This window comes from Pithys albifrons, chromosome 3, assembly GCF_047495875.1.
Source record: "Pithys albifrons albifrons isolate INPA30051 chromosome 3, PitAlb_v1, whole genome shotgun sequence".
Classification (NCBI taxonomy): domain Eukaryota; kingdom Metazoa; phylum Chordata; class Aves; order Passeriformes; family Thamnophilidae; genus Pithys; species Pithys albifrons.
This window is the reverse complement of record NC_092460.1, coordinates 25,119,934-25,130,866: the sequence shown is the minus strand read 5'-3', so window position 1 is coordinate 25,130,866 and position 10,933 is coordinate 25,119,934. Positions and strand designations below refer to the sequence as shown.

The following is a 10,933-nucleotide window of genomic DNA, read 5'->3' as shown; positions in this document are numbered from 1 at the left end:
GGGATTTTCTTCCTGCTGCTTTAAAATTCTCCATCATTCCATCAGAGGATGATGCTCAGGGAAAAAAAGATAACTATTGTTAAGCCCCACTGAACAACTGTCCACCTTCTCTAGAAGCATAAAGCATTTCTCTTCTTGTGTCACTTGACTGAGGATTGAGTTCTAGGCATTTGCCCTCATCCCTCGATGTCTTATCCAGATTCCTGGATACAGTCCAGTTGCTTCTGTTAAAAATACTGCAGTTGCTGTTGTGCTGCAGCACACGTATTGACAGGGGATGCTGAAATGCCAGGCTCTGCTTCTGGTTGACTTTTGCTCACTGCCTTAACGATCCACCACTTCAATGCATTACATATTAATACTTGTCTTTGTCTAGTGTTTTTCGTAGAATGCTTTTTATTACATTTGCATTTTGGATTAAAAAGAGGAAAATCAATTTAAAGTTTCCTTTACATTAGGAAGACTAGAAAATGGTCACTGCATATTAAAGCCACTAAAAGAAAAAGAAACAACAGAAAAAATCTACAAGAAAGTAAGCAAAATACTCTGTAAAACCTTCCTTGATGAACAATGGAAATTGTTGGTAAAAAAAGGAACTCTAGGCCAACTAAATAATCTACTCTGTTACAAATGTCTAACTAATTATTGGTTTATCCTTAAGGTAAAATCTTTTTAATTGGCTTGTTTAAAAGTCTGAATGGAAAACTGATGACTTCATATGTTTCAGTCACAATTACTCAGAAAGGAATACTCATACCTTTTGGATCTGTTGCCTGTTTGTTTTTTATTTTTGTTTTTTGGGGTGGGGGGTTGGTTTGTTTTTTTTTTTTGGTTTTGGGTTGGGGGTTGAGGGGGCGGGTGAGATGGAAGTGGAGGGACTTTTTTTAACTTAAAATGTTTAACCCCACTTGCTTCCCAGCTTTGGACTCAGTCTGTTTAGGGCTATTTTTATTTTACAGACCCCTCCCCCGCAACTCGTGGGAAGAACAGACAGAAGTATGAGGGGAAAAAAATCCTTTTACACATGAAGATGGCAACAGCATCAGTAAAATGATTTTCACTTTAGCAAAAAGAAAGCCAGTAGCAAACCGGTATTTGGGTGCATCGTGGGAACCAACAGAACAGTTAACACTGCCCTAGGATAAACAGTATGTTGTTAAGAAGACATTTTCATTCAGCACTGTACTTTTCAACACCTGTCTAGTTCATAGCAAGAAGGGAGTCCCAGTTTGGGAGCTATCCCGTGTGGTTCCTGTTGGAAACCTCGTTCGGGACTCGGCTGACCCGCAGTTCTCACACCCCGCGGCTCAGCAGCAGCCCCAGACGTCCCAAACCCCGAGGAACGCTTGGACACGGCAGATGCCTTTTGTTCTGTGGCTCGGAGCTCCTCTACATTCCTTCCACGTACGGTCTCGCATCTCATTGCCTGGTGCCGCTCCCGGCTCCCCAGAGGCAGATCCACCTTCGGTGCGCGATCCGCGGGGCAGGGACCTTTTGTTGGGCAAATGAGCAATGTTAGTTAATGCAGAAAACTTAAAAGTCTCTCTCACAAACAAACAGAGCTTTCATTTCGGACAGGCCAGGTGGCACTGCTGGCTGGGGATGGCTCGGAGCGCCGGGAAGTTGATGTGGACACCGCCTGTGACCACGCAGGGCTCCCGGCCGGGACAGCGCGACATCGGGAACGCAGGGCGGCAGCGGCTGCGTGCAGCATAACCTGGAGCCAGGGAAGACCTGGGCGGTGGCATTTAGGCTTGGCAGAGTGACAGGCATCACACTCATAGCGGAGTGAGAGAAGTGAATTCCTGCCCACAAATGGGTCGCGGGGCAGAGCCAAGCGGGGGTGGGTGCTCCTGCCCAGACCCCAAGCCCCTGAAGAGGGGGAGAGTGACCCCCAAAGTTCGGGGGCAGGGCCGGCAGCGCCCGGTGCCGGTAGACGGCGAGAGGTTCTGTAGCCGTCCCTGCCGGGGCTGTCCCTGCGGCCGCCGCCCCCGGGGCCGCCCGCGCGTCCCCGCCCGCACCCGCCGCCGGGCGGGACCATCTCTGCCCTTGGAGCGGGGGGGGTGGGCGCGCTCCGCCCCGGCTCCCCGCCTGGCGCGCCTCCCCCCGCGCGGCGCAGAGCGCCCCTCCGCCTTGCGCGCGCCGTGGTCACGCCCAGCGCAGCATTACCGCCCCCCGGCGCGGGGCGCGCGCCCGGGCATCCTCCGGCGGCGGCTCCGCGGGGCGGAGCGGGGCGGGCGCGGAGCGGTCCCAGCCCGGCCGTGCGCCCTCCGCCGCCCCTCTCTGCGCCGCCGGGACACGCCATGAAGCCGGCGGTGCTGGAAATAATGAGGATGAACCGGGTGTGCAGGATGGTCCTGGTCACTTCCGTGGGCTCCTTCATCCTCGTCATCTTCTATTTCCAAAGTATGTTGCACCCAGGTAGGGCACCGGCACCGCAGAACCGCACCGGCATCACTGGCCGCGCCGATGGGAGGGCAGCGCCTGCCCCGCGCCCGCTCCGCTCCCCGCCGGCGCAGGTTGCGGCTTCCCGGGAACGCTCGGTGGCTGCCGCCGGTCGTGGCTCTCGCCCCCCGGCGCCGCTGCGGCGGGCGCGGGGCTCGGCGGGGTCGCGGGGCACACATCTCTGCAGCCTCGTTCCGGCCGCCGCGGGAAGGTCGCCTCGCCCCCCGGTGAAAAACTTCCCGCGGGAGGGAGGAAAGTTGGGTTATTGCAAAACTGTGTTGTTTTCCTCTCCATGCCGGTGCAGGGGCGCGGCAGCGGCTGGTGACCCCGCCGCGGCGGAGAGCGGCGCCGGGAGCTGCCCGGCCCCCGCGGGTCCCTCCCCGCCGGCAGCGGGACCCCCAGTCCCCTCACCCGTCCGGGACCGCGGGTGTTCGTCTTCCCTGCTTTTCGTTTTCGGAGTTGACAGGGACACCGCGGCCGGGCAGCGGCACCGGCACCGCCGGCAGCAGCTCCGCGCAGGCTGCCCGAGTTGGCCGGAGCGGCGGGGACGGCTGCCCAGCCCTGCCTTGCCCTGCCTAGGCTATCCCTGCCTGCGGGCGCTGCTGCCCGGTCCTGCCTTGTCCGGGTGTTCGGACGCCTGAGGAGCTCCGGGTGGCCGCTGGCTGGGCACGGGTGTCCGGAGGGACCCCGGCTGCCGAGCGCCGTATGGGGTGCGTGGGTGTCCTCGGATCCACCGCCGGGTACCTAATGCGACTTCACTTCTCCAGTTTAAAAGCTCGGTAGAAACTAGGGATGGAGCTCTATAGGGGTAGCGGATGCTCGCTCTCGTGGAAGTCCCACGTAGGTCAGCTGCTGATTCACACAAAGGTGGGATGGGGCTGTGGAAACTGCATGCGATGTCCGCTGTGCGCACAGACTCGTCGTGGATTGCAGCGAGGCTGCTCTATACAGCTTGGCTACAAAATCTGTCCAGCAGGGCAAAAAAAATTAATTTTGATCTGTCTGTCTGTCTCACTTTTTCCCTTTCCTGCCTGAAAAGTAAGGTGGAAATGGCAATTGCAATGTTTTTTTTTGTAGGGATCTGACACGCTGAGCAGAGGAGCGAGGCTTGTAAGAGGGAGTGATACCTCTTGCGGGCCAACAGCTGTAGCTGACAGAGTGGCCACACTCCTCGGCAGGCGAGTCTTAGCCTTACTTGTTAATCTCTGCTGTCAGCTCTCAAGTGTCTTGGCTACACGCATAGAGCTGTAGCTGATAAAGGAATTGCAGCTTGGTAAAAAGAAAAAGGACCTATTCAGTTTGACTCTCTCCTTTGCTGCTTATGTCTACCATAGTTGCCACATGTAGATGTGGCACTTAGGGGTGTAGTTCAGTGATGGACTTGGCAGCACTGGGTTAATGGTTGGACTGGATCTTAGAAGTTTTCTCTAATGTAAATGATTCTATGAAAAATTATTTTTCCTTTAAGTTTTGGTAGACATTTTTATCAAATGGTTGAGGCTTAATGCACTAATAGAATTAGGAGTCAGTAGATATGCTGTTCTGTGGTGAAGCCAAGTCCCATTTGGTGTTGTTCTATCAGCTGTCTGCTCCTTCAGAGTTGGTATCATTTGCTTGATGGATGTGTTCTTGTATTGTGCCCATCTGTGTTAATACCTGCCAACTTCTTGGAAAAATTAGCATATTTTTTCCTTTCCTGCTGTGTCTTCCCCGTGCTTACTGGTTTCACAAGGAGTGCTCAATCCTTAGCAGACCTGGAGAACGCTTTGTTTCAGGTCTTCAAGGCACTCTGCAGAATTGTTGATTGTAACACAGCTTCACCAGTTTAATAGAATTCCACTGATAATATCGTTTGCACACATATTCCAAAAATTTGGCCAAGATTTATTATTTCCCCTTGTGTCAGATGAATTACACTGCTGAAATACAGACTCAGCATGCAGTAGGTGAGAGATTGGGTTAAATCTTCTTCTGTGAATTTTTGAATGTAGGAGAAATGCCTTTTAAGAACTCTCACTGTGCTCTGTAGTTAACTGTTGGAGATTATGGCTTTATATTCATTGTATTGTGACGCTATAAATAGGTTGAGATTTTAGTACAATTCAAAGGATTTAGCATAAACTCCGAGGAGGGAATGTGATGTTGTGAAATCACTGGAAGGATAACATGCACCCATTTTTGACACATATTTAGGTTGTTAGTGTGAGCAGAGTAGATATGGAAATAAATAGATCACCCTTACTTAGAACCCTTACTGTACCTTTTTGATCATAGCTGATTCTGCTTTTTTGTGGGCTGTTTCTATTGTGGAAACTGCTGGAAAGCTATTAAGCCCTACTCTAGTCCTGTATAGAGCGTGCCTGCTTGAGTTACACATGGTTTGTAAGGCTTGGACAGCTGCTTTCCCAGGTATCTATTATGCAGCTGTATGTGTTACCACCTTGGTAGTGCAAGTGAGAGATGAATGTAGAGTTCTTGAAGGATCTGGAGAGATGGAGGTAGTAGACCAGTCAATGTGATGTACACTAGGCAGGAGATAACTTTTAGGAATTAGATTTTTATTTTAAGATAAGCCCTTGTAACCCTTCTTGATGTATGTCTAAATTCACTGGAGCTGGACCCTGGGCAGTGTGCATGTCAGATGGGATGGGGCTGGATGTATTAAGAGCTTTCAAAATTTTGGCTAATGTCCTTTTGTTGTGTAGGGTGTTCTAAATTCTGGCTGGTCTCTGCTGAAGCAAGTCTTAGGACAGCTGCTGGAGGGAGCTGTCTCTCATATCCCGGCTTGCCAGCATCACTGTTGTTGGTAGCTTATCATGCTCTTTAGCATGAGCAGTTTGTAACCAGAATTAGATGAAAAATTCCCCCCCATATCTTTTGCTTGGAAAAAATAAGGTTTTCAGTTAAGTTTTCTGCAAGAATTGTCAGCTTCTTACTGTCAATTTCTTCCCCCTTGGAGTTCTGTTGGTAAAGAGGAGGCTCTGCTTACAAAGCTTTCTGAACAAGTTTATCTGTGAGACAGCGAAGGTGAAAGATGCCAGAAGGCCACCAAATGATGAGTCCAACCCCCTTGGGAACAAGACAGCTTTCCTTCTGTTAGATGGGAATTTTCCATTTTAGGAGGTCTGAATGTGGAACTCTTGCTAGAAACACAAGAGACAAATTTGTTCTCACAGCTTTTTATTTTCTTTGGGATAAATAAATAAATGACAATTAACAGAAGCCTTTCTTTAAAACAAACAAACAAAAAAACCCAATACAACACAAACACACACAAAACCTGAAGCTGGGAAGATGAACTAAGCTTCATCCCAAAAGATTCTGATGTGTGGTCCTTGTGCTGTATCTTAAATGCCACCATATTCGTATGGACATATTGGAAGGAGATCAGGTATTTTTTGCTCCCCTCCCCCCCTTTTTTTTATGGCTCCGTACCCATTCTTTGTTGGGGAGCCAGTGGTAAATGTGAACAGTGAAGGTGAACAGTGCTGCTCTCCAGAGCTCAGGAGCACTGTAAAGAAGACTTTGGAGATGATTCTGGCTGTTGTGGCTTGCCTAAGGAGTCTGTTTGTTCCTGTGGAAGGAAGTGGTAGTGTCGCCTGTCTAGCCTTTTCTGAAAAAACATTCTGCAGTGTTTGCTATAGCTGGACATACAGCAATGTATAGCTAATTTTCCCCTGCTCTTTTGCTCAGAATATTTTCCCCCTTCACGCTCCTGCCATGTGCTGTCTAGATAACTGAGTGCAAGCTGATTATTGCTCCATGCTCCTGGATGTTCTGTCTGTGTGAAATAGGTCAGTCTTTGGGGTTTATATGACAGCCCATCATAATTTTATCTGCTGCTTTTCCTGTGAAATCAGTTTGCTCACTAGTCTTTAGCCTGCTTACACTTTCACAGATGTGTTTTCTTTCTTCTGTAGGCATGCCAGCTGCAGTGAGCAGAGGGACTGTGAGTCAGTCAGTCAGGCAATAGCTGCTGTGCTAGGCTGAGAGTCAGACTGCCAGTGTGTTGGGATCCTCAAAATGTGAAATTCCTCATAATTAGTGCTATCTTTATCTTACCTGAGACATGTAACTTATTCTTAACCTGATCTCCTCCTTCCAACTAGAAGTTTTTTTCTTCGTTTTTCATGTCCTGTTTTAGACTTTCAGTGCTCTCCTGTGGATGCTGGCAAAGGTTAGATCCTCAGACCTGCCTCCTGTCCATGATCATCTCAGTTACATATGCAACACTGTATGACAGATATCTACCTTTGCTCAAATGTCAGAACAACTCAGACTGCATGGGAATTTTTTCCTTGTATCTGAAGACAAGCTCACCGTTGGTTTTGATGGTAGATTCTGTTTGAAAATCAGTGCAGCAGTCTCCCATCTTGCAATTGATCCTTGCTTTCTCCCCTGCTTATAAAGGAGAATGAGATCTGCAAAGCAGTGGGTGTGTAGCATTCCTTTGATGGACCCTGTATACTGGTTTTAAATTATTCTGTTTGGGATACAGAGAAATGGAGTTCATTTGACAGCCACAAGAAACTGGCCCTCATTTAATTGCATGCAATGAAATTCCTCCCCCAGTCGCAGGCACAGACCCTGCTGTGTGCCTGGGAGGGGACTGTGCTGTATCTTTCCATTGGTGTCCCTGCAAGCATTTCACAGGTTTCCATGCAACTGTCATCAGTGTGAGCAAACTTACTCTGGTCCCTCTTCTCAAAGGTAATAGTACTCTGGAACTGCTTTGAGAGTTAAACTGCCCTTTGTATCTGGTGAAAATCTCCCTGGTTGGTGAATATTAATCTTACTGGAAGAGCAGCTTTTTCTGTCGCACTACGTGTGAGCATAGCCTTTTGCAACAACTGCTTGCTGACCTTAAGAAATACAAATCTCTGTCTCTGAATGTGTTTAAGTAAAAATTACCAGAGTAATTACTGTCAGCAGTAATGTCTTATTACATTTTAACTTATCAGGATATTTATTACTCCACAGTTACATTTTTTCCATGTAGGTTTCTCTAAGCAATTTTATTTTTTTTATTACTGTATATCAATATTGGGAAACTATGTGCCGACTTTCAAAGCATTGACACTATTCACAGATGTAAAAGTGTCATGACTTAGCTAAAGTAACTTTTACAGAGATAATGTGAATGGAAACTGTTTTTTCCCTAGCAAAAAAGCATATAGAGCAGAAATTCCCAGTGCTTTTTATGAACAAATTAAATAATACAGTCGATCAGGTGCAACTAGTATCTCAATTTTATCTCGTATTCAGAAATAAGAGCATGTTTCTGAATTCTTAAATTGTTTCCATTACTTTTCAGAAGTGATAGGTAGTTTATCTTGTACTGTACCATGGAACTAACTCTAAAAGTGGTTCAGAGAATTGGAAGAAATTAGATCCATGTTACTTTTTCCAAAGCCAACACTACTGTATTTTGTTTGACTCTGTTGCCAGATGTACTACATCAAATCCTGCCTGACAAAGCTGCTGCAGTCGTCCTTGTGTGAATGTCATTTCAGCACAGTTTTTCTCCTCTCAAGCCTTTTAGGCTGATGCATATGTATTATGTATCAACTCTAAGTTGATCCTGAGGGAGTTAAGGACTGGGTTGGGGGACACAACCGTTTGAATCTGGTGGTTTTTCTTTCTGATTATTTGTGTTGTTCAAAGCAAATGTTTGAGTTCTGCGTGTGACTTGTCCAAGTGTCAACATACATAATATCAGGCATTGATGCATGGGTGATGGGCCCAGTTCAAATTAACCAAAAAGGGCAGAAGTTTCTCCCTTCGCATTAAAGAAATAAAATTAAGTTTAGGAATCGTCTACTTTTGTAGACCTGGTGTGTCCAGGATAAAGGAAAAGAGATGTCTGTGGTGGGTCATTTAGATTCAGTAGGAACGTAGTAAATTACAAGGATAACATTTCAAAGCTCGCTCATGTTTTATTGGTTGTTCTTGTTCCCTGTGGAGTCCGCTCCTGTAATATCTTTGTGGACAATGTGTTTGTCCTTACAGTTGCAATTCAAATTGCAGAGTTTGGTTAATCCTCATTGTGTTTCAGTATTCAGGTTAGAGATAGTGCCCTTTTGTTAGGGGCAGAATGCTTGCATGTGACAAAGTGTTGTTTCTTGCACAACCCTCATGCTCTTAACTAGAAGATGAGACCACCGGAGGCTACTGCAAACCAGTGAAACAATTCAGTTCCTAATTATCTCTGGTTCATACCTCCAGACATAGGGATTTTCTTGGATTTCAATTTTGTGAATGTAATCAGTGAAGAATGCAGTGTGTTCCCCCTTTCATGTAATTGTTTGGCACCTGAAACTAAGGTTTCATGGATAAATCAAAATTTTACTGGATATAGGCTTGGACTCTGGGTCACTTCTCTTGTGTAATGTTGTTATCCCCCATTTTTCATCTAACTCTGATCGATGAATGTGGTTTGCTTTCTTGCCCTCTCCATATGCTCCCTTCTGTCAAACTCAAATTGTAGGTTTTCGTATTAATGGACTATGTTAGATTTCAGCTCCCTCCCCACTTGTCCTCTCGTGTTGTCACACCACCTGTAGTGTCACTGGGAAGTACCTAATGAAAGGTGACCTCTGCACAGATAATGAGCACTTATCTGTAAGGAATAAGAGCATGGAGGGTGCTGGCAGTCCTGTGACAGTGTAAATCCCCTGCTCTGCCCGTTCTGGGATGTCCAGTTTGGTCCCTGCAGGCTGGTGGGGAGCCCCTCGGACAGAACATGGGAATTGCAGGCATGTCTGTGGGAGCTGGTTTATTTAACCTCTGTGAACTCAGAGGACTGGAAAGCTCTGTGGTGGCAAGTGTTGGAGAGCCAGAGTGGATGACAGGGCTCTCACTTCTGTAATACACTAACTTTGAATAAACAACATGGTAGAAGTAGGTGCAGCACAAGCATTTGTTATTTTGCAGTAAGCAAACTTTGTGTCATGTGAGTCAGGGAGGCTTCCTTGTATTGAATAAATTTCACTGTCTTATGCATTTAACATTTAAATCTCTAGGTTTTATTAATTTTAAAATAATAATGGGGTTTTTGGTTGCTTTTTTCACTGTGCCAAATGTTAGCAATGAAAGTAAATTTTTTACAGAGAGAGTAATCAGGCATTGGAATGGGCTGCCCGGAGAGGTGGTGGATTCACCATCCCTAGAGATCTTTAAATGCAGATTGGACGTGGCGCTGGGGGCCATGATCTAGTAAATGAACTAGAGTTGGACCAAGGGTTGGACTCGATGATCTTGGAGGTCTTTTCCAACCCAATCGATTCTATGATTCTATGATTCTATGATTCTAAATGACAGATTTGCTTTTGGGCATATTAATTTTACACATTAGAGATGAGGTCTTGAATGAGGTATTAACATTTAGTTTGTAAGCATCAAAGGGGGATGTTATTTAAAAGAAATACCATTAGATGGCTGATACTGAAACATTTGAAGTAAAGTGTTCCTAATTAACTACCATTGAGGCTAGATTTGGAAACTTTGTATTTCATTTTTTTTCCCTGACAAATTTGAATCTCTGCACTAACAAAGCTGAGCATGGGCACTTACAAAATGCTGACTGAAAAAAAAAAGGTGGCTACACACACGAATGTGTGTGAATGTGAACGTGCACTCACCCAACTTCACACTCTCTACCAAATCTGTAGTTGGTGGCCTGAGTAATCCAAATGCATTGATTTCTGAAGTACAAACCCTTTCTCCTAACAAGGCCGCTGTAAGGAGTATCAAGTTCTTTGTTATTAAAAGTAATCCCAGAAGCACCAAAGGCTCCACATAGGTGTCTGTTATTTTATTAATTGAAATGAGTAGTAAGTGTGATTTCTCCTTTCTGTTATTCCTTCTCAACTTATACATGTTTGGAAACACCCAGCTTGACAGATGTAATGATTTTATGAATTCTTTCTAGGCTGTGGAAAAGCAGGAGTTTTTATATTTTATCAGTGTATCAGTTTAAACAGTAAGAGTGACTCTTCAAGGTAGCCTTCATCTTTTTTGTGCTGGGCTGTAAACACTGAAGGATGACTTTGCTCCATTACTATCAATCACTGCTGCAATGGCTTCACACTCCTATGAAAAAACGTAAAAGAAGGTGCTGGGGGAAATGGAAAATACAAACAATGCAATTGAACAGAATTTCTCACAGCACTGTGATTCCGGGGGCTTGGGAGATGGTAACTCCATCCAACAAATGTCACAAAGGTAGGTGGGCTGCACTGTACAAAAACAGGTATGAAATGCTCACATCCTGTAAGTGTTGTCTGCTCTTCATTTTGCAGTGAGAAGTAGCCTTGATTTCAAGGATGTGAGCAAAGCAATGGATGTGTGGTTTTGCAGGACCAGGCCCCCCTTCTCTCCTCTGGTGGATGAAGGAGGAGGATATTGTTTTCCTCAACTGTGCTTAACCTGCAGAGGAACTGCTGCTGCTGTTTTGGGCTTTGTCCCAGGCTAAAATATGCCATATTAA

General features: G+C 46.1%; 1 protein-coding gene across 2 annotated transcripts in view; it reads left to right on the top strand.

Moving 5' to 3' along the window:
• The first annotated feature begins 2,174 nt into the window (after positions 1-2,174).
• Positions 2,175-10,933, top strand: part of CHST11 (carbohydrate sulfotransferase 11) — a 171,313-nt gene continuing 162,554 nt past the window's right edge. Inside the window, exon 1 of one of the 2 annotated variants that reach the window (XM_071551051.1) lies at positions 2,175-2,406. In XM_071551051.1, coding sequence (XP_071407152.1) covers positions 2,304-2,406 — 103 coding nt within the window. In that variant the 5' untranslated portion in view covers positions 2,175-2,303. Of the gene's footprint in view, positions 2,422-10,933 lie in introns of both variants that reach the window. The other variant, XM_071551050.1, reaches the window with a different exon arrangement.